The sequence below is a fragment of the Musca vetustissima genome, unplaced genomic scaffold, assembly GCF_032173495.1.
Source record: "Musca vetustissima isolate MV318-11 ecotype Yass unplaced genomic scaffold, APGP_CSIRO_Mvet_v1 utg113746, whole genome shotgun sequence".
Classification (NCBI taxonomy): domain Eukaryota; kingdom Metazoa; phylum Arthropoda; class Insecta; order Diptera; family Muscidae; genus Musca; species Musca vetustissima.
This window is the reverse complement of record NW_026879297.1, coordinates 1-24,178: the sequence shown is the minus strand read 5'-3', so window position 1 is coordinate 24,178 and position 24,178 is coordinate 1. Positions and strand designations below refer to the sequence as shown.

At 31.2% G+C, this 24,178-nt stretch overlaps 2 protein-coding genes across 2 annotated transcripts; both read right to left on the bottom strand.

Moving 5' to 3' along the window:
- Window positions 1–4,517: 4,517 nt before the first annotated feature.
- Window positions 4,518–7,288, bottom strand: LOC133324115 (NADH dehydrogenase [ubiquinone] 1 alpha subcomplex subunit 11-like). Its single transcript, XM_061533002.1, has 4 exons — window positions 7,233–7,288; window positions 6,701–6,962; window positions 4,766–4,860; window positions 4,518–4,695 (listed from the first exon to the last, which is right to left on the bottom strand). The coding sequence occupies exons 2-4, from the start codon at window positions 6,955–6,957 to the stop codon at window positions 4,556–4,558; spliced, it is 492 nt and encodes a 163-aa protein (XP_061388986.1). The 5' UTR covers window positions 6,958–6,962; window positions 7,233–7,288; the 3' UTR covers window positions 4,518–4,555.
- A 3,732-nt stretch (window positions 7,289–11,020) lies between these two features.
- LOC133324118 (uncharacterized) lies at window positions 11,021–24,172 on the bottom strand. Its single transcript, XM_061533004.1, has 5 exons — window positions 24,121–24,172; window positions 12,725–12,922; window positions 11,492–11,584; window positions 11,225–11,374; window positions 11,021–11,157 (listed from the first exon to the last, which is right to left on the bottom strand). The coding sequence occupies exons 1-5, from the start codon at window positions 24,166–24,168 to the stop codon at window positions 11,023–11,025; spliced, it is 624 nt and encodes a 207-aa protein (XP_061388988.1). The 5' UTR covers window positions 24,169–24,172; the 3' UTR covers window positions 11,021–11,022.
- Between the last annotated feature and the right edge of the window lie 6 nt (window positions 24,173–24,178).

Genomic DNA, 24,178 nt, shown 5'->3' with positions numbered 1-24,178 from the left:
ATTGAGAGATCTTGAAAAAAATCCACGTCTGGAAAAATATATTTTAAAAAAATCCACGCCTTGAAAAAATATTTTTCAAAAATCCACGCATTGAAAAAATATTTTTCAAAAATCCACGCATTGAAAAAATATTTTTCAAAAATCCACGCATTGAAAAAATATTTTTTAAAAATCCACGCCTTGAAAAAATATTTTTAAAAAATCCACGCCTTGAAAAAATATTCTTTAAAAATCCACGCCTTGAAAAAATATTCTTTAAAAATCCACGCCTTGAAAAAATATTCTTTAAAAATCCACGCCTTGAAAAAATATTCTTTAAAAATCCACGCCTTGAAAAAATATTCTTTAAAAATCCACGCCTTGAAAAAATACTTTTTTTAAAAATCCACGCCTTGAAAAAATATTTTTTAAAAATCCACGCCTTGAAAAAATATTTTTTAAAAATCCACGCCTTGAAAAAATATTTTTTAAAAATCCACGCCTTGAAAAAATATTTTTTAAAAATCCACGCCTTGAAAAAATATTTTTTAAAAATCCACGCCTTGAAAAAATATTTTTTAAAAATCCAAGCCTTGAATAAATATTTTTTAAAAATCCACGCCTTGATAAAATATTTTTTTTAAATCCAAGCCTTGAAAAAATATTTTTAAAAAATTCAAGCCTTGAAAAAATATTTTTAAAAAATTCAAGGCTTAAAATTTTTTTTTTAAAAATCCACGCCTTGAAAAAATATTTTTAAAAAATCCACGCCTTGAAAAAATATTTTTAAAAAATCCACGCCTTGAAAAAATATTTTTTAAAAATCCACGCCTTGAAAAAATATTTTTTAAAAATCCACGCCTTGAAAAAATATTTTTTAAAAATCCACGCCTTGAAAAAATATTTTTTAAAAATCCACGCCATGAAAAAATATTTTTTAAAAATCCACGCCTTGGAAAAAATATTTTTTATGAACCATTGAGAAAAGTTAATTCGTTTCCCAGGCTAACTCTACAATAACTCTTGATAAAATATTTTTTTTTAAATCCAAGCCTTGAAAAAATATTTTTAAAAAATCCACGCCTTGAAATTTTTTTTTTAAAATCCACAGCTTGAAAAAATATTTTTTAAAAAATACACACCTAGAAAAATATTTTAAAAAAATCCACGCCTTGAAAAAATATTTTTAAAAATCCACGCCTTGAAAAAATATTTTTAAAAAATCCACGCCTTGAAACAATATTTTTAAAAAAATCCACGCCTTGAAAAAATACTTTAAAGAAATCCAAGCTTTGAAAAAAAAAAAATTTAAAAATCCACGCCTTGAAAAAATATTTTTTTAAAAATCCACCCCTTGAAAAAAATATTTTTTATGAACCATTGAGAAAAGTTAATTCGTTTCCCAGGCTAACTCTACATATTTTATTCTATTTTATTTTCCCTTTCGCAGACTAAATTCATAGAACCTTCTTATTAATTTTCAAATATTTCCCAGTGCTAAGATTTTTTTCAATTCACCATCCGCAATTAAAAACAAAAAAAACTTCTCCATTCGTAATAAAACTCCTTTGGCCAAGAGACAGGAAATGCCTTTGAACCAAGCATCGCAAAGCATAAATATGTTTGTGTGTTATTTAGAGGCGTGTGTGTATGTTTGCCGCAAACCCTAGTTGATTGTTTCACCTTTTTCACTGAATATTGCATATTTCTTTTTTTCAAAACAGAAATCTTTAGTTTCGTAATACTTGAAACCGCAGCTGCTACTGCTTTTAACTTCTTCTTCCTCGTCATCGGTTCTTGAGGTCGGCCATGGAGTTTCTTTTGGTTGCTGATAGGTTAGCTTTTTTTTCCTACTCAAATGGTTTGTTATTGCTTTCACAATACCTTCATAATGAAGAAGAAGGAAAAAAGGGGTTATTAATTTGTTTGCATGAATCTCATTTCAATTCCTTGGAAGGCAACAACTCCAAGAAACCCAGAAACAAAACCAAGTGATTGAAATTGAAGAAACAACTGAAATGAAAAAACGAACGAACGAACACAAGACAAGTCTCAAACCCAAAACCGAACGACCCACCACACTTTCGAAGAGTGTGTTCTGTGTCTCTTTGTTGGTTTGTCAAAATCTGTTATGTGCGGTTAGTTGCAGATTATCTATCTATCTTTGGCTGATATTCGAGCAGTCATTGTTGTCAGTTGTTCGTTCGGTTGTTATGGCCTTTCTTAGTTAAATGAAAGATCCATTTACTTTCTTATGATAATGACACAGTTATATGGAAGGAAGGAAAATATACATATGAATATTATTTACGTACTTTACTACTTCTTTGTTGTTCGGATTTTTTTCTTTATATTCAATTTTGAAGTTATCATGAGAATAAAAAAAACAAAAGAATTTACTACTGTTTGAAATAAATGATTTTATGTAAATGAGGTTATTATCAGTAGGGAAAATTATAATGCCAACAAAAAAAGTTGTTGTCAAGTATTGTGAAATAAGGTTAAAGTTCGAATTGACTGAGCTATGGTGCATTGTCCACAAACATGTCGGATAAATAAATAAAATAAACAAATAATAAGAAACTATAAAACAAATATTTACCAGTAAGGAAAGATCAAAATTCGGACCGGGCCGACTATAAGATACTCTTCACCCCTTTGGGTACATACAAGAGATGCTAGATTTAGACCTAATTCAGCAGGCTGTGCAAATTGTTTGTGCCAATCGGGCTAAATTTGATTCCATTGGTGCTCCATTTACATAAAATCGGACGAAACTATATATGGGAGCTATATCTAAATCTGAATCGATTCCAACAAAACTTGGCATACATCAATCTGGACCTAACTCAGTAATCTGTGTAAAATTTTGTCTCAATCGGACCAATATTGGGAGTTTGGAGCACCATTTACATAAAATCGGACGAAAGTATATATGGGAGCTATATCTAAATCTGAAACGATTTCAACAAAACTTGGCATATATCAATCTAGACCTAATTCAGAACTCTGTGCAAAATGTTGTCTCAATCGGACGAATATTGGCAGTATGGTGCTCAATTTACATAAAACCGGACGAAACTATATATGGGAGCTATATATAATTCTGAACCGATTTCAACAAAACTTGACATACATCAATCTGGACCTAATTCAACACTCTGTGTAAAATTTTGTATCAATCGGACCAATATTGGCAGTATGGTGTTCCATTTACATAAAATCGGACGAAACTATATATGGGAGCTATATCTACATCTGAACCGATTTCAACAAAACTTGGCATACATCACTGTGGACCTAATTCAGTACTCTGTGTAAAATGTTGTCATAATCGGACCAATATTGGGAGTTTGGTGCATCAATAAGGTAAAATCGGACGAAAATATATATAGGAGCTATATCTAAATCTCAGCCGATTTTCTCCAATTTCAATAGGGGTTAGTCCTTGGGCCTATGCCAAATTTCATCCAAATCGGATCATAAATGCAAGCTGTACTTTGCTCACAAAAATACATGGACGGAGGGAACGATGGACGGACATGCATAAATCGACTCAGAAAGTGATTCTATGCATATTCTCAAAAGCAACCAAGGGTCTATCTTGATTTCATTTGCCTGTTACAAACATATGCACAAAGACGTAATACCCTGTACCACATTGTGGTGAAGGGTATAACAACGTCGTTAAATTCAGCATAGCTTCACAATAGGGCCTTGAACATACTCTAAAGGATGCGTGACGGTTGAAAAATATGTCTAAAAGCCTCAAAATTCCGATTAGCGGGGTTACCATTATATGGTGGCTATACAGAAAGAAGGACCTATATTGAAAAAAATTTTGATTGTGGGATTTTTCACCCAATGAGAATCCAAAATATAAAACTACTGTTAAATTTGTTTAAAAATGTCCCCATATTCACCAATATAGCGAAATTTGGGAAGTTACGTTATAATGGGGGCAACTTTAAAAACTTGGCCAATTGATAATTTTTTGAAGTTAGATTTGCTATCCAATTATAAACCAAGCACACAAAATTGCTGCTAATTTCTTTGAAAACGTGTCCAAACTCCCAAAAATACGGAATATCGGCATACATCAAAACATGAATCAATATTGATAATTTTTGGTGGGGATATTTGATACCCAATGTGAAGCGAAAATTCCAAATTTCAGCCATATCTGTTTTGTGAAAATACAAATTATTGCGTTTATACAGTAGTTTGTAAATAATGCGGCTCTAATTCAATTACACCCAACATTTATACACATTTCATATGAGTTTCTTTACAATAATCTCTAAGAATTAAAAATATATAAATATTTTAATACAAAAAATTAAAATAATATACCTCAATTATCCACTTGATATCCTTCTTACGAAATAACTTGCAATAAAATTTGAATTATCTTGCTTCTCCATGCATTTTCTTGCACTCCAATTGAATTTATTTTACACGATATTTATTTCCTTTTTTCGTTTCTTAACAAAACATTTGTAATGTAGAATTATGTTTTCTTTTCATTTTTGTTTAATTTATTGACTATTGACTAAAAACACAGATATCTTTGCCTTTAATTTTTCTTTTCTTTGGTGGGATCAGCCATCAAAGAATTATCGATTTGTCTCACACCCATATAGGCATGATGATTGAGGGGTGGGAAGAATTCCCAGCCTTCTTGAATGGAAGTCTTCTTAATGACACCGGCAATACCTAGAAGAGAGGGGATAGAACAGTTAATAATAAATATTATTCTCAAATGTTTTTTTTTTCAAAAACTCACCGAAGAAAAGACCCATAACAAGACCAGCAACATGGCTACGTCTCCAGGCACCAAAGACACCACCAGCAGCAAAACCACCAATGAAGTAGTTTAGTCTGATGTGGAGAAGGAGAAAAGTGCGTTATTAAATAATCGAAAATATGAATGAACACAGGATGAATTACAAAATAAAATAGCTCATAATCAAGTATGTGCAAAATCGTAGGCCCTAGAGTCTTCTATACATAAACGTAACTGCATGAGAAAAAATAAATCTCAGAGCCTTCTTCTTCTACATCGGATTGAAGCCCTAATAGTCTTTTTGGAAAAGAATAGAAGACCTTAAAGACTTCTATAAGGTAATATAATAACATTGTTCTTCTTAAAGGAATATTATTATAAAATATTTCTTAAATAGTATAAGACTTATTGACAATCTATAAGGCCTACTTGTCTTTTATATGCAATATAGAAGACCTATTGGTCTTTTATGAGTTATAGAAGATATATTGATCTTCTATAAGAGATGTAAGATTTATTGGTCTTCTCTATGGAATAAAAGCCCTATAAGTCTTATATAAGGAAAATATGTCCTATTGACCTTCTCTAGGAATATAAGACCTATTGGTCTTCTCTTAGGAATGGAAGACCTATTGATCTTCTATGAGGTAAAAAAGACCTATTGGTCTACTATAAGAAATAGAAGACATATTGGTCTTATATAAGCAATAGAAACACTATTGGAAAATAAGACCTATTGGTCTTCCATGTGGTAAAGAAGACCTATTGGTCCATTAGAAGAACTTATATTACTTATTGGTCTCATTAAAGAAGACCTATGGGTTTTCTATTACGTATAAAACACAATAGAGGAGCTATTGACATAGAGGACCTATTCTATAAAAAATAAGAAATGACAGATTCATAGGAATAAAACATAAGGGGTTTCTACACAGAATAGAATATCTCTCGGCCTTTTAACGGGATATAGATGTTCTTGGAACTTCTGTAGGTCATGTAGGTCAAGAAATCATCATCCTTCTATTCTTTTGGAATATATATTCTATTGAGATCCAGCACAGACGTAAGGAATAGTTTAAAGCTTTTTGATAGGCAGGAGTTATTAAATGGACAAAGATGTTGTTGTTATAGCAGCCCCACCGATGTTACACAATGGGCTAAGGTGACAAATTTTGACAAAGTACGACTCGTGTCGTTTCCGATTGTTGATCCCTCTGTCGTGAAAACGGGACATCAGTGTTGTTGTTTTAACAGCCCTATTGCTTTTACAATTTACCTCAGTCCACTGTGGACCTCTGTGTCAAGATACTATGGAATGCGTCCTCATGTTGAGAGTGACACCATTCTGAAATACGTAACTTCCTATGAGCACTGCCAACGCACGACTCTATTGCTGAAGTTAATAAATTTTTTCCAGTTTCCCGATTCTTTCACAGTTTCATAACTTCCTATCAGTACTGTCAACGGACAAGTCTATTGTTGAATTTGTTAACATTTCCTAGTTTCCCGATTCATTCACAATTTCCCCTTCAACACCTTTCCAACTGCTTAACAGCCTAACGGCTTTAAGGACTTTAAAATATATTAATTATTTTTTTTATTATTTGAATTTGTCCCCGGAATGTTGTCGAGCATACTCCGAAGGTTTCTTGGCCGGTATATCACCAGGAGCATTAAAAGATTTTACAGGTTAAATTCTATTTTCTCCAAAAACTTGATTTAATCATGATTTTTATCAAATCCATATTTGCTAATGAAATCCACTGTGCATATTGAATTTTGGATACTCTAATGTAAACTTCTCTCGGGTGCAAAATTTTGGCTGTGAAATAATACATAATCAACATTTTCCTCCAAACTACAGGTTTCACAATAGGCTATTGGAACCGCTTTCATTCTCTCCAATATTAAATATCAGAATTCCCATCCACTTACCTATCATCCTTGCCACGAACATTTGTCGACAAATATGTGGCCAATGTGAATGCCGAAGCCATACCCATCATTGGACCGGTATTATAGGCAAAGCGAGCCAATGTTGGCAAATAACCCTTGGGATGGGTCAACATCAACACATCAACGGTGGACCAAGCCAAACCGGCTGTGGCGGCATAAGTGTTGGTCGCAACCATTTTGCCAAACAAGTCTTGACCCTCGGGTTTATCATAGTAGCCGGTCTTTGACAGAGCCATTTTGACTGCAAAAGAAAAAATAAATATTTAACAATAATATATAACAAAATTAACATATATAACATTTGTTGAATTGGTTCTTCTTTTCCACAATCTACCAATTGCCATGTAGTGAGGATGATCATTGTTTGCAAAAGTCTATGTTGGTTTATGTCCCGATCACCAAAGCTTTCGAAAACCATAAATCAATCACTGGTGTCATTAATTTATATTTTTGATTATTAATTGTCGTTTTTCTGCCATATTTATTTAAATATTTAACAAAAATCACTAACCTGCTGCTAATTTTACGTAATTTCGTACAAAACAGTAATTTAGCCAATTGTCAAAATGACAATCTAACACAGCTGTTGATGGTTTGCAAATTTGGCAGCACTTTTTTGCCAAACATTCTTGATGAGGCAATGCTGTGCAAATGTTGACAGTTAGTGGAGACGTATGTCAAAGCATTAAATGGTTGTGATCGAAAATTTAAAGAACAAATACTCAATGTCACAGAGGATTTGAACCAAATTTAGATAATGAATGAGTTTATAATTCATTTACATCAATGTTGAATAGAACAAAATCGTGAGTAGATGTGTGAGAGCATAAAGCGGCATTAGAGCTTTTTACCGAGTTGACCTACTCTATGAGGATTTATTTGACATGTATACAATGGAATTGGCAATTGAAACCCACTGTGTTAACGAAATCCGGTACAATGTAAACTTACTATAACTGAGAGATCATCATTAAAAAATGCAGACGAAAAAATATATAAAACGGCATGTACACTAGAACTTTTTCACCGGGTTAACCTACTTTATGAGGATTTATTTGACATATATGCAAAGGAATTGACAATTGAAACCCACTGGGTTAACGAAATCCGGTTAAATGTAAACGTATTATAAGAGACTACGTGTCTAGCTATAGGCACGTTTAGATTTACGAAATCCACTCGATTTCAAATGAGATGACCTTTATTTTGCCATGGTTTCATTGTAATTAGTGGATGTGATGCAAATGTGGTATAGGTTGGTAATGTGGTATATTCACTTTTTTTGTAAACTGAAAATTTTAGAATAACTGAAACATGTTCTATAGTTTGCTGTTCTTAAAAAAATAAGATAGCAATGACCTGTTTAATTTATTTAAATCACGTTGAGAATCAGTACCAAAAATAAAATTTTTCATGAAAATGACTTTTTTCGATTGAAGTTTAAAAATATTTTTTTTGTTTTACGGATGTACTTTAATCGTTATTACTAAAGCATTAAAATAATCAGTATGAACTAAAAATCAAATAATATGCGCGATTGCACCACATAATCACCAATTTGAAAAAAAAAACTAGACATTTCTTCAGTAAACACAAGTGTAGGTAATGTGGTATACCTTGATTCTGCATGAAAAAAGGCCAGCACTAGACAAAATCTCATTTCTATGTGAAACATTTGTACTCTACGAGAGTCTACCATGAATCACAAGGATGAAAAACAAAGGCTATTGTTTGAACAACTTCTCCATACAAAAATTAAATATTGCCATGTGTAGACATTATTATATAATAAAAATAAAAGTTGCACTCAACGTATCCGTTAAAAATCTTAACAGACATAAATCTCGAGCTAATTCGCATTCATTAAAAACAATAAATTATATAAGATATCAATTGGAAGTGAAAATTATACTATACCACATTAACATCATGTGGTATACCACATTACCAGCACTTTTTTTAAAATCACTTTTTATGTGATTTCAAATATTTTCTCAAACATCTCGTAAATTGTTAGAATAATATTATTTTCAAATTGATACATGAAAAGACAACACATGTAGCATGTTAAGTGCAAAATTTCAATTTAATCGGATAAAAAATAAAAATTTGGCAATCTAAAAACAAATGGGTATACCACATTTGCATCACCTCCTATAGTATCGTCGATTTTAGTACTTGATGTCGTTTTCACCATAAATTGACGATAATGAATTTGTCATCGATTATTCGACATTTCTAGTAGACTCAAGAACCAACATAGCTTTAATCATTTTTGACATATCGACTATTATATCAAAGCCTTGAACCTGTCTCGTGTAGTGTCGTTGATAATTTGGCCGTATTTACACAGCCGTTTCTTCTTCATTATGTCAAAATTTTAGACGAAGCGAAATATGTACATTTTGCTTCAACTAAGGCGAATTGAGGACAATTCACATCAAGGTTTATTCCAAGGTAGATTACAAGGTAGCCGCATTGGCGAATTTCTACAACAAACATAGGTAGTTGTATTTTGATATGTCAAAAATATTTTGTCAAAACAAATGGATTGACAATATTTTTTACACAAAATCTTGTAGAAAATTTTAATAAAAGTATTGAAAAAAACCTCTTCGAAATTCGGAGATTTTCATTTATAATTTTGTGTTTTAATTTTTTGGTTCAACATTACAACTACATTTTTGACATGTATTTGCACCAACAGCTAGGCCGATCCGGCTACCTTATAATATACTTTGGTTTATTCCATGGCACAATGAATAGGTAGTCCATTTAGAGCAGCTGATGTCTTGATTAACTGTCAAAGTGGTCAATTTTACTTGAATTCGATGTGCAATGCTGCCAAATTTTTGAAATATTATAAGGAAAAATTTGACAGATAATCGAGACAAAAAAATGTTTTTGTTTTTATACATCACCTTATTATTGCATCATGGTTTATTCATAAGATTAACCGGGAGCCGAATTCGAAGTCTTCATTGATCACGATCCAAGTAACAGGTCGTGTAATAGTCTGAAAACGTAAACAAATTTTTTGACAGTTTGAGGGATTTTCCTGTTAATTGGAAAATGTCATTGACTGTCAAATTTATTGTTTTAAGAATTAATAAACAAAAACTATTTTTGAGTTTGTATGCCTTTTTACGGCGAAAGATTATTATTCGAACAAAAATATGCGTGCACATTACTATCATTACTTTTATTAAATACATATTAAATTATTGACATTGAATTCGCCCGAGAGACCTTATTTGATAGGCCATGATCCACATATTAAAATTTTCTCAACTATAATCCCTGCTCTGCCAAGTTGAATAAATACCATCAATTCATTGAATTTTTTTGTTATTTCATAATTTTCTTTTTTTGTAATAATTTATTAAAATCTAAAATATTTTATTTGTTGTTTTAATTTATTCATTTCAAATTACACATACATACAATTAAAACAAATACAATTGCAGCAAATGTAGTATTAATGAATTCACAAAAAAGGAAGAGGGACACAATTATTAGAGAATATAATTAATATTGTTGTTGTTTTGTTTTTTATAAAATTTGTATTTTTAATTCGTGATGAATACTAAAAAATATTTTTGGCATACAATTAATTATTTTCTTTTAGAAATAATTTAAAGGTCGATAGATTTAAAATTTTTACGATATATTTTATTTTGAGCATACACAGTGTCAGATGGAAACAAAAACAAATGAAATGAAATAAAATAATAATTGTACTACAAACTAGCCGAAAAAATGCATAGAAACATGATACAATTAAAATGATAAACATGGTAAACTTGGTACCACTTTTTATTTGGTTAAAGGCAATCCTTTAAGATTTACGTGTGGCAAATGAATGGCAAACACATGTTTTTTCATTTGTAATACTAAAAATAAAATATTTCCCGCAAGTTTATCTTATTAATTATACCATGCATATTGTATCTTTGCAAATAAACTGAAAAAATTAACAAAATATAACAATATAAAAAACAGAGTTAAAATTTTTGGCAACGTTTACACAAGTTCCTTATAACGGAAGTACTGGATATATATGCTTTTAATTTGCTACTAATAAAAAATGTGTGTCACAGTATTATAAAAACAAATTAGGAGGCCAACATAATTATTTTTTTGTTTTGCAATTAATTTCATAAATCAGTCATTATGTTTTTAAATCGTTTCATGTTTTTTTCTATGATAATTTTCCGATAACATTATTATGTCCAGGGTTCAACTTTTACGTTTTTTTTCTCATGTCACACATTTTCAATCCAATGTTCTCTTTTCTCTTTTTAGTTTAGGTCATGTCCAATTATTTCAATATCATCAGCCAAGGGACTTTCTACTTCGGGACTTGTAGGTTTCTTCAAATCAGCTTTATTATCCAGATTAATTAGCGATAATGTCATTTTACTACTCAATATAACCTAAAAAAAGAGGAATGATTATATATTTTTTCCATTAAATATTAATTATTGTATTATTATTGCTTACAGCTGGTTCTTCTTCAGATCCATTAAGTTCAGCATCATAAACTTCTTCCTGCTTGATTTCCGAATCGGAAACCAAAATCTGTGAATCATGGGCCAAGGAGCCTTCCAAATAAATTGATTGTGGTTCTGGCTTATCATCTTCAGATTTGGACTGAAATAAAAGAGAATAAGATTTAATTTCGAAACCAATCATAAAAACCAAAATACTGTGTTATCTAAGCAGTGTCTAAATTCCCTAATGAAAAAGAAACCAAATTATAAAACTCACATGTTCGTGATGGTGTGACAGTACCGGAGTTGGAGGACGACCAGACCATTTATGGCCTCCCTCACAACTGGCTGTTACTTCCATTCCAAGAACCTTTAAATCAAAAGAAAATAAAATGAAATTAAAATGAAAAATAAAACGTAAGAAATAAACAGGTTCTTTAAGCTCGAACGAACTTTTTACGAGGGCAGTTCGGAAAGTTTTTAGCCTAGCACAAAAAGCACGGTATAAACAGAAAAAAGTTAAGTGTTTTGGAATATTCATCTCTGTTATTAACACATGTTAAATATTGTTTCGATCTGACAACTCCTTCATATATAAACAGGTGTTCAAAAAAGATGCATCCGCAATTGTTTACAATGGAAAAATTAGAAATGCGTGCTTTCATCGGATGCGCCTTGTTTCTATATGCAGAAGTTGCCAGATCGAAACAAAATTTAACATGTGTACATAAGAGACATGGAGGTTTCCAAAACACTTTCTACAGGGAGAGAATTTGGTCTGACAACGATAATAATTCTGCCAGGAAGGGGCTGAAAAATATATATGGAATTGTCCTCAACCTAATAAGCAGGAAGAAACTGCTGCAAAAATGGCTTCCGAAAATTGATTCCGAACAATCCTTTAATACGAGTCTAAAAGGGAAATTTTAAATAATTCGGACCTAGAGGAAAATTGTTAAGCATTTTTTTAATTATTGGGGAATACGTATTATCAGCCTTTTCTGCAGAGGAGAGGAAATGTAGTTAAACAGGCATATAATTTTTGTATACAGACCGCTTATTATAATCAATTTATTTTGTGTCTCAATTTTCGAATAGATGTGTCCTACATTCACTCAAAGATGACAGACGTGTTTAGGACCGCTTTAACAGAAAAGCTGATCTTTAGTTATTCTAAAGAACAATTTATAGACTTTTTATAAACAGTTTACATCACTGCAGGTCCATTCAGAAGGTAAGAAGCAAATATTATATTTAATTTTTTTTTGTTACGTTTCAATTTTTTGTTTACGTTTTCATACGATTATGTCAATATTTTGAGCATTTTGACATCTCCGGTGAAATCAGCTGACCATATCGGGCGACCTTCTTATTGACACATGCATCACTGTTTTCATTTATTTCTTTTCTGTTAACTTGGCATCACTGTTGTTGACGCTAACTACCAGTTCACACAGACCAATATCTTTGACAATAAAATATTATAAATTGTTAAACAAAAAATACTCACCGAAACTGTACGATCAGCACTTCCGTCTCTCTTTTTACGTTTATCATCCGTTGCCTGTTCCGATTTTTTCAACTCTGTTTCTTTTTCTACTTTACTATCGTCACCAGATATGGTCTCAGGAATATTTGCATGCCCATTGGAAATGTTTTCTTTTTGTTGTTGCTGTTGGTTCGTGGTCGAATTTTCGTTGGAATTTTTCTATGTTACAGGGATGATGGAAAAAAATTGTTAAAATTCAGTTACACACAAAAAATCCGAAAACAACATAAAACACAAAATTTGTTAAAAATGTTTACAAAAAACAAGAAATATTAATTTGTTATAGAAAAGAAAGGGTAACAAAAACAAAAATTATTAGTATTTGTTGTATTTTTTAATAAAAATTATTGTTATCAAAAATCAAAATACAAAATTTGTATTAGTAGTGTTATTCAGCAGCGTGGAGTGGATTAAGAGGCATGTTTGTTTTTTTGGGTTTTTTCACATTTTTGTACATCTATCTGCAAAATCATTTCAAAATCTAAGCGCTAACCTTGTTTGGATCGGTGTTGGCGTTGGTCGAAGTCTCTCGTAATTTTAATTCTTCGTCAGCAGCATCAATTAAACCTTGTATAGCTGTTACTACTACGTTACGTAATTTTTTTGAATGGTTTATGGGATTTTTTTGTTTGTTTTCATCATAAATTGGGGGTTTTATCGAGCAATGTATGAAAAATACAATATCAAATTATTGATTTTTTATTTTATTTTTTGTTTTTTTTATAATGCATTTTGATGAATGTTTATGTGCTCTTGGAATGAAATTGAACGACAAGAAATGTTCCTGTTTATGTGACAACATAACATGATACAATAAAACTGTAGGATATCTTGAGACATATTCATACTAAACCTTTTATCGTGATTCAGTTGCTAAATCGAGATCAATTTACCACGTTTTACCCTACAAAATTAAATCAACTCAAATCATATTCCAAATTAATATAATTTCAATTACAATTGCTTTTGCACCAAAAAATTTCATTACTGATCCTAAAAGTATGCTTCAAAATACATTTTTGACTTAATTGATTGAAAAACTGCCACAGAAACTCTGAAATCATTGAAATGTGTATGTATACGTAAACAAATAACAGCTGACAAATCAACACAATGTCATTTAATACTAATTTAAACTGCTACATTTAAAATACATTAGTTACGTTCCAGATCCAAAAAGAATCTATTTATTTTACAAATTTTGCAACTTTCCCTATTTCCCTTTTACCAGCATTACTATTAAAAAAGTACTGGAACAGACCAATTGTCTATACGCGTCTTTGAAGTGAAATTTATGACAATCGTTCCGTATGTCACTAACATACTCTCTAAATATTATTTTCTAACTTATGATTTACACAGGGCATTAATGATTAGACAAATACAACCCTGTTATATCAATGCATTTCTACTCGTTTTAGTCGATTTTTTAATTTCGAAAAAGACACATTTTTGTTAGAAATTAAAAATCGAAAGATCATAAAGTCAACGTTGACTACGTATTCCTTAACTATAGAAATGCTGTGGCTGGTTTTAGAAATAATGCATTAATTGAGACTCAAAATTGAAATAAATCTTCTAAAAAGATATAGTGTTCTAATTTTTAATAGATACACAATACACAATACAACGATACACAAATACACAGCAAAAATTGTAATCAGATCGTAGTTATACCATGAGTTGACATAAATTGTAAATTATGTCAAGGTATATATAAATGATCTATATATATAATATTATATAAATGTGCAATCATTTTTATATCGACATAGTCTAAATTCGCGTTTACTCTAATAAATCCGGGTTAAAAAGGCATTTACATTATAACGTTTTGCTGGGCTAACCATCTTTATTAGGATTTAGTTCTAATCGACACTGTACTGTACGGTCGTGTTTGTGTTTCGCTCCTATAAATTTACAATTTTTTCGCCTCGTCGCAGCAAAAGCATCATATAATCTGCGCCATTGATCTCTCACAGTTTCGCCAACATTGTGTGCTATCGAGTATTCGCATTTCTTTGTGATGTTAAGCAGTTAGAAATACAAAACAAAAACCAATATTGATAAATTTTACCATTCCCTTTTATGCTATCATTCGTAAATAACATAAATAGAAGTGCTCTCATTATCTTTAGTTGCTGTTGAACCTACCTGTTCATATACAAGTACGTACGTCATCTCGCATTCTGTTTTTCGTTTATCGTACCTGTTCACTGGCTTGAACTTGTGAACCTGTTATCTTCCCTGCTATCGTTGCGGTGTGTGTCCTGGATTGACTAACCTGTTTACATCACCCTGTTTCACTACATCAACTACATCACCCTGTTTCACTACAACACCCTGTTTTTGCTGTATCAACCTGATTAAAACCCTGTTACACCGTTTCCATCGCAAATAAATTTTACGTTGTTTCAAATTTTACAACTTTTTTCTGTACGTCATATTGTAAAAATATATTACTGTAATGGCGTGTTTAAATAAAAATTGCAAAATAAAATCAGACGAAAGAATGATAACATGCTGGTTATGTCACGAAAATTGCCATCTTAAATGTAGTGACATTTCTGGACTTGTTGCGGATGCAATTTCGAACAACAAGGGACTTCACTGGTGCTGTGTGGATTGCAGAAAAATTGGAGTGAGCTTTTACCGATTTTTCCAATCTCAAAAACAAACTTTTCTGCAGATTCTAGAAGATTCAGCTAAACTCTCTAATCGAATAAGTGATTACGGTAAATTATTTGAAAATTATAAGCTGTTAGAGAATATGAATTCACCACAATCATCTCCGAAGCGTCGAAAATCAACTAGGAATGCAAACAAAGAAAAACGCTCTGAAAATAACTATAGTACATCATTATCAAACACCCCTTCCGTGCCAATGCTTGATTCTACTTCCTACAATTCATCACCTATACCTAATCTTCCTTCATCCAATCCCCCTACGTCAAATAATCCAATTAGTTCATACAGTACTTCCGTTAATGATGTACCTCCTACCAGGCTTGAACGCCTAACAAACCATGTTCCTGAATCAGTCGCCAATCCTTCTTCGCCTTATAACGTAACCCCTGTTGAGGTTATCCTTACTGCCGTCCCGCCAAAAAGAAGCATTTTCATTTCAAGACTTCCAGCGGATACCACTACTGAGACAATTGACCGTTACATCACATCTAAAATTGGAAAATTTAATGATATTAACATACATAAATTCAATTTTTCGCAACAACGCTCAATTGCATCATTCAAAATTACAACCTCTGATGAAATGTATACTCGTCTTATTGATCCTGAGTTCTGGCCGAAACATACTATAGTTCGTGAATACGTATATAGAGAAAGACAAATGCCTGATAATAATGGTTACATTCATCAAAACTCTGTTAACTTTTCAAAAAACTAAGCACTTTTTGTAATGATACATTATCTATAGCCTATCAAAACGTCCGCGGAATTCGATCTAAAATATCGAAATTGTATGTTGACAGTTTTACCTTTGATCATCATATCTTAGTAATGACTGAGACCTGGTTAAATGAACGTATTTTAAACTCGGAAATTCTGTCAAATAAATACAATATCTTTAGACGTGACCGTGTAAGCAACGGCGGTGGAGTGCTCATAGCTGTCTCCAATATATTTTCATGCCAATTACTGGATCTTGATTCTTCCCTTGATATTGAGTTCATTGCTGTCGAAGTAAAAAACAATTTGAAAAAAATGTTTATAACATGCTCATATATTCCTCCATCATCACCGCAAATAATTTATGAAAAGCATACCCATGCATTAAAAGCAGTTTTACAAAAAACTAAGCCAGAGGATCTAATTTGTATACTTGGCGATTTTAATATACCAAACATGTTGTGGAATTTTTTACCTGGGGATAAATACCTGCTGCCCGAAAATATACACAAATTTTATGAATTATTCTTCGATACACTTTTTGATCTTGGTATTTTTCAAATAAATTGTATCCGTAACACCTATAATAAGTTATTGGACCTGATATTTGTAAATCAAGTGGATGATTGTTACATTCAACGAATTGATCCGTTAACATTTCCCGAAGACCAGCACCATCCAACTATCAAAATTAATGTTTCGTTTCCTACTGGAAACCAAATCATACCCGGGACTCAAAGTGAGAAATCCTTATGTTTTTCGAAAACAAACTTTGAGCAGTTACGTGAACTTATGCATAACACAGACTGGGATATCCTTTTGTCTAGCGCTTACGATTTAAATGGTGCTATCGATATTTTTTACAAAAAGCTATACGATTTTATTGATATCAGCGTACCGAAATATGTAATTAAGAAGCTTTCTGGGCCACCATGGAACTCTATAGCTTTGGCAAAGGCTAAAAATGTGAAAAATAAACAATATAAGAAATATAAAAAGACAGGATCTTCCATTGACTACGGAAGATATTCTGTAGCACGGTCTGAATATACTACTATGAATAATATTTGCTATTCAAATTATCTGACAAAACTCAAAAACAACTTTAAACAGAATCCGAAGTCCTTCTTCAAATTTGTCAATTCGAAGCGCAAATCCACCGATTTTCCACCAAATTTAAAGTACGATGATGCTGAATCCTGTGATATAAATGTTATATCTAACATGTTTGCAGACTTCTTCAGTACAACATATTCTACTAAAACATTTAGCGGCAACAACTACCCTTTCGAAATTAATACTAATCAATCAATATCTATTTCACTATTAAACAGCTCTATGGTTTTAAATGGATTGAAAACTTTAAAGTATAGCTATGATTTTGGACCAGATAATATCCCGAGTTGCATCCTAAGGAAGTGTGCCGATGCTTTTGTTTATCCTCTTACCATACTGTTCAATGCTTCCATAACTCAAGCTGTTTTTCCTGAGGTTTGGAAAACATCGTATATCATTCCACTCTTTAAAAACGGAAATAAATCTGATGTGGCCAATTACCGAGGAATAGCAAAATTAAGCGTGATTCCAAAGCTTTTTGAAAAACTGATTACTGAAAACCTTATCCATTGCATTAGTTCTATTGTTTCACCCTATCAGCATGGATTTCAGAGGAAGTGTTCTACAACAACAAACCTCATTCAGTTCACTACAGTTATAAATCGAGGATTTCTTCAAGGAAAGCAAACTGATGTAATTTACACAGATTTCAGCAAGGCATTCGATAAAGTTAATCATAAATTATTACGATTAAAACTTAAAAACATTGGATTTACAAATAGAAGTTCCGAATGGATTTTTTCATATCTACAAAATAGAACACAAAAAGTATGTTTTAAAAACGCAATTTCGAAGAGTATTATGGTTTCTTCTGGAGTCCCACAAGGAAGTCATCTAGGACCAATCCTATTTTCTTTATTTATAAATGATCTACCTTCATCTATAAAATTTTCAAATATTTTGATGTATGCCGACGATGTGAAAATATTTCTTAGCATTTCGGAGATATGTAAGAATCAGCTGCTTCAAAATGATTTGAATTCGTTTGTTAACTGGTGCAACATTAATCTTATGGAAATTAATTATTCGAAATGCAAACTTATGAGATTCACAAGAAAAAAATTATTGGATACTAGTTACACCCTCGGTGTTTATTCTCTGGAAAAAGTTAATACATTTGTTGATCTTGGAGTTGTATTGGATTGTAAACTTAACTTTAAATCTCATATTTCTGTTTCTATAAACAAAGCAAAATCAGTTCTTGGTTTTGTGAAACGTTGGAGTAAAGAGTTTAAGGATCCTTATGTTTCAAAAAATTTATACATGTCAATTGTTCGCCCAATTTTGGAATACTCTTCGGTCATATGGGATCCAATTTATAAAACACACAGCGACCGCATCGAGTCTGTTCAAAAACAATTCCTACTTTTCTGTCTACGAAGTTTGAACTTTTCATATGATAATCTTCCACCATACACTGATAGACTCTCACTGATTAAGCTGCCAACTCTGGAAAGCCGTAGAAAAATGCTAAATGTCTCATTTCTTTATAATGTGATTATGGGTGATATTTCTGCTGGCTTTCTTGTTAACAACATAAATTTCAATGTTCCTCAACGTACTACCCGCCACTATGCACCACTAGCAATTCAATTCTCCAGGATGAGCTATGCAAACGCTGATCCTTTAACAAGAATTTCAAAAGATTTTAACGCGTTTTATAATTTTATCGATTTTACAATGGATATTAATACTATAAAAAGTAAAATAATAATGTTTTTAAATTCTTAATTTTAATTATACAATTATTAGTTATGTACATATATAGTCTGTAAGGAATTATCCATAGACTAATAGATTAAATAAATAAATAAATAAAAATAAATTATTCTGATAAAATTTATTACTTTCAGACTTGTATAAACCATGAAAATAAATAAATGACGAACGAGCAATTACTTCGCGATACGATGTCACTATTATTAATATATATTCATAACACAATAAATAGGTTCTCCATTTAGCGCAGCTGACTATCCGATTAACAGTCAATAAGGTGATGTATCAAAACAAAAACCTTTGTTTTTGTCTCGACCATCTGTCAAATTTTTTCTTATAATATTTCATATGGTTGGCAACATTACACATCGAATTCAAGTAGAAATTACGCACTCTGACAGGTAATCGAGACATCAGCTGCACTAAATGCACTACCTTTTTATTGTACCATTGTTTATACTATGGCACAATAAATAGCGCAGCTGATGACTTGATTGAATTCGATGTGCAATATTGCCAACCATGTGAAATATTATATGGAAAAATTGACAGATGGTCTAGACAAAAAACAAATGTTTTTGTTTTGATACATGACCTTATTATTTCATAATGGTTTATACCAAGACCAATCAATAAGATCTCCTAGCTAGCGGAAGGCAGCTGTTTTTTCTCAAGTCTAATGTCAAAAATTTGGACTTTGTTTACAATTTTGTAATGGATTTTGACAGCAAACTTGAGAGGGATCTGAAATATAGCTGGTCTCCCTGGATGACCTTATTAATAGACCTTGATTTATAATTGAATTCATCGTACAATGTTGGCAACCATGAGAAATATTACTAGATAACTTCTGACAAATGGTCGAATACAGAACAGTTGTTTTTGTTTTTATATAACACCCTATTATTGCATCATATATGGAATTAAGTTTAGATTTATGAAAAAAATTATTTCAAATGTCAAATCCACTGGATTTATGAATAGGATTTACTTTACGTAAACGCAATGTGAATGACATTTGAAATTGATTCAATTTGGTAAATCTAAACGCACTCTATCACATTTTTATTTCCCTCGTTATTTCAACCCAAGAGCCATTTAGAATAAATGAAAAAAAAAAATGAATTTGTGGATGAATAAAATAAATAAAAATTGATTCAGTAATGTTGCACACAAAAATAATCTCTGAACAGAGAGCGAGAGAGAGTGAAAAGTAAAACAAATCATTTTTAGAAATATGTCCCCACATGTTTTATTTTTTTATTTGTTTGTTGTTTTTGTTTCGCAAAGGAAATGAATGCTGCTGTTCAATAATTTTTGAGGAAAAAATATATATGGTGTTAGTATGACACTACGATGCTACATTTGGCTCTCACTGTGATTAGTCAAGACGTTACGTTAGTGTAGACTATACGTTACGTCTGGCTTAATCAACATGCAAAATTATTAGGAGCACTGAAAATTTGCAATTAATTAATTTTTGGAAAAACGAAGAGAATTTATTAAAGAGATTTAAAAGAGAGATAGAGAGAGAGACAAAGTACTAAACGAGAAAGAGATCGAACTATATAGATACTGTGAGTAAATACTTGTATGTAGTATTTCTTTGTTATTTACTCAAACATGCCAAACAAGACAAAATGGATTTTTTCATGGACAATTTGAAAAAAAAAGTGGTCAGTTTTATTTTTTTTTTTTTTTGCTTGGGAAATATATTAAAAACATGGGCATACACAAGCCATTATTTGTTAGTAATTGACCTTGTGCGAATAAACATTTGTTTACATTTATTTTTTTATTATGATGAAATTGAATGGATTTTATTTTTAGTTTTATTTTTCTCTGTAAAAAATATTTTTCATTCATGCCAAACGCTAAATAAATAAGAAAATTAAAAAAATTGCAATAATACTTATGATTCAATTGATAAAGATGAGTGCGTTTTATTTTTCGAATTGTTTAATTGGTTTTGGTTTATTGTTTCTTAAGAATGGAATTGCTGACGTTTTAGAAAATTTATGGCAACCATCTTGAAATATATGAAATAAAACAAAATACTCAGGGTGAATAAATATTGGAAAATCAATTGATGTTTTTAGAGTATGCACTACGGAATTTTGATATGTGTAAATGGTGTTTGATTTAATGGGTTGGTTTGTAGTTTTTGTTTTGTTTTCTTTTTTGGGAAAATAATAAGTTCTGGAAATTTTAAGTTTAAATTGTCCGGTATCTGACTATGTAAATTAATGTGATGTTATACTAATATATATTTATATATAATTTATATTTACGTAAAACTAAATTTCTACAACTTTTGAAATAAAATTTCCAAAAAAAAACCTTTTCAAATTTCTTTTTAAAAACCTCAATGCTTTTTTATTTTTCCACTTTAATTGTTTAGTATATTTAAAAGAGCGATTCTTTACACATTAGCTCTTCGTTAAATTTGTTCATAGTTATATTTTTTTAATAGTTCATATATAAGGTTTACATACTCTGAAAAATCCATCCTTAATTTTGTCAATTGACATCCTGATTATGATTTAATCAGTGCCAAACCATTGAACATTTATCTATAACGACTGATTTAGTTCATGTGCTCTTTTTAGTGAATCATTCAATTGAACACATTTGCAAACCAAATAAAGGCACATTTACACCATATATGTTTTACGGAAATCATCATTTATTTGACATATACACAAAGGAAATGACAACATAAACCTCGACTAAATGATGATTTATCATAAAACACGTTCTGTGTAAATGTGTTCCAACTTTTTCACAAAGAGGCGTAGAATATATAAACAGTCGTATTCTGGACGTCGATTCCTCGTGATTTTTTCACTTTTCGCTTTCCACTTATACTGAAAAAACACTTCACACTAAATTATTCCTTTTACAGACCTAAGACTTCACAGTAAATTATTCATTTGGCAGATCTAAGACTTCTGGAATCAGAGGAGCTAAAATACTGAAATTTAGTAATAAAAAATACACACATATTTTAAAAACAAATTGTATTTTTTTAAATTGGCCTATTCTATTATCAGGAAACATTCCTGGCCCTGGAATTGTTCGTGCAGTAGATTAATTTAGTTATGTGGACTGATCTAGTACCTACCACCTTTCCATAATCATTAAAAAATATAAATGTCCGATCATCCATTATTTGGCGCCCAATGTCGTTTCTTCTATCGATATTAAATACATGTATGTAACCAAGTATATGCGTCTGGTTCCGATCGTTTTATTCTCGGAACAGTTTCTGTAAGAAGCAAGAACTGTATCAAATTCGAAGATAAACAATCATTGGTCCATATTGAAACGCTTGCCAATTGTTGACAGAAAATCGCGAAATGGACTATGCTTAGATCCTAAATTCATGTCAAATATAAAAGTTAAAAAAATACATCAATGTAAACAGCTGTTCAACGTGATCAACTGTTATCTTAATCATATGTTTGCTTAATGTAATAACGTGGATTTTTAAAACAATATTTTTTCAAAGACTCACAATAAGAGTTTATTTCTTAAAAAAATATTTTTTAATCCTTAATATAGGTGTGGTTTTTTAAAGAATACTGTAATAAAGAACTAATTTAAGGCTCTGTTTGGATGTGGAGACTTGAAGTCAAGTCGTGAGTATTATAAATAATATTAGGTTGGGGAAAAAGAAATCCATTATGAAAATGTCGATGAAATCGGATAAATGTTGGAAGTTGACCGGCAAAAAAATAGGATGAATCGAATTTCCATCTGCGAAGCCTTGCCCAACGGAATGAGATAGACCCATTTCTTAAACGGATGGTGACTGGAGATGAGAAATGGATCAAATACGATAACCCTGTTCGAATACGATCGTGGTCAAAGGTTCTGCTATGCATTTGATGGGATTGGAAGAGGATTTTTTTATTATGAGTTCCATATGGGAAAACTATAAATTCTGATCTCTACTGTCAACAAATGGACGTTTGAAGGTAGCAATTGACCAGAAACGGCCAGAATTGAACAACAGGAGAGGAGTCGTGTTCCACCAGGACTACGCTAGGCCACACACATCTACAGTGACTCGCCAGAAACTTCGGGAGCTTGGTTGGGAAGTTTTACAGTCCATAAAGCCCGGACTTGGCACCAAGCGTTTATCATCTTTTTCCTGCATTGCAAAATTTATTTTTCCCCAACCAAATATTTTTTTAAGAACTCACAATAATGCAAACAGCTGTTCATAGGATCAGCTGTTTAATTGACCAACTCCTAGCTTTACCAGTTATCTTAGCCATAGGTTTACTTAATGTAATGACGTAGATGGTTTAAAGAATATTTTTTAAGGACTTAAAAAACATATTTTTTACAAGGCCTAATATTGGCGTGGAATTTTAAAGAATAATATTTTTTGTGATGTGGACACTTGAAGACAAGATTTTATAAAGATTATTTTTTCAAGAACTCAGACGGGACGTGGTTTTTAAATTATGTATATATTTCCAAGGACCAAACACGGAGTAAATTATTTACATATATATTTTTCCAGGGCCTAAAATAGGCGTGGATTTTCAAAGAATAATTTTTCAAGGACTAACACGAGGAGTTTTTTCTAAAAAACATTTTTAACGTCTAAATTAGAATCTGATTTTTAAAGAATAGTTTTGTCCTTTGCAATAAAAGGTATGTGGAGATTTGAAGAAGACGTCAATAAAAGATTGTCCAAAAATATTTGTTATTTCCGAGTCAATAAATTTAAAAAAAATAGTTCTCCAACCATCAATGTTGATAATTTTTGCAATCAAATTATAAAATACAATCATGAAAACAACTGAAAAGCTGTTTATTTGATCAGTTATTTATGTGATCAAATCCTTGTTACATCAGCTGTTAACGTGATCAGCTGTTAACGCCATCAGCTGTTAACGTAATCAGCTGTTTACTTAATCATATGTAATGTAATGATTGTGTCCTCGTAGTGTAAACATGTATATGTATGAGTGGGTGTTTGTGTGTGTGGATAATTCTTAAAACGAAAGATACTTTAAAACTTAAAAAAAAAATTAACTAAATGAATAGAAAAAACATAAGTTGAATGAAAAATGAAAACCTTTTTAGCCAAATCTAACCTTAGCTTCATATTGATCGGAATTCATTTCGGCAATTAACTTGGCCATTGCCCTTTCG

Bases quoted from the DNA above. Each gene is read 5' to 3' on its own strand.
- LOC133324115 (XM_061533002.1), bottom strand. From the start codon at position 6,957: ATGGCTCTGTCAAAGACCGGCTACTATGATAAACCCGAGGGTCAAGAC. The intron at 4,861-6,700 runs GTAAGTGGATGG...TCTCCACATCAG, and splicing joins GTTCGTGGCAAGGATGATAG to ACTAAACTACTTCATTGGTG. The intron at 4,696-4,765 runs GTGAGTTTTTGA...CCTCTCTTCTAG, and splicing joins TGTTATGGGTCTTTTCTTCG to GTATTGCCGGTGTCATTAAG.
- LOC133324118 (XM_061533004.1), bottom strand. From the start codon at position 24,168: ATGGCCAAGTTAATTGCCGAAATGAATTCCGATCAATATGAAGCTAAG. The intron at 12,923-24,120 runs GTTAGATTTGGC...CCTGTAACATAG, and splicing joins CCGATCAATATGAAGCTAAG to AAAAATTCCAACGAAAATTC. The intron at 11,158-11,224 runs GTAAGCAATAAT...CTCTTTTTTTAG, and splicing joins GATCTGAAGAAGAACCAGCT to GTTATATTGAGTAGTAAAAT.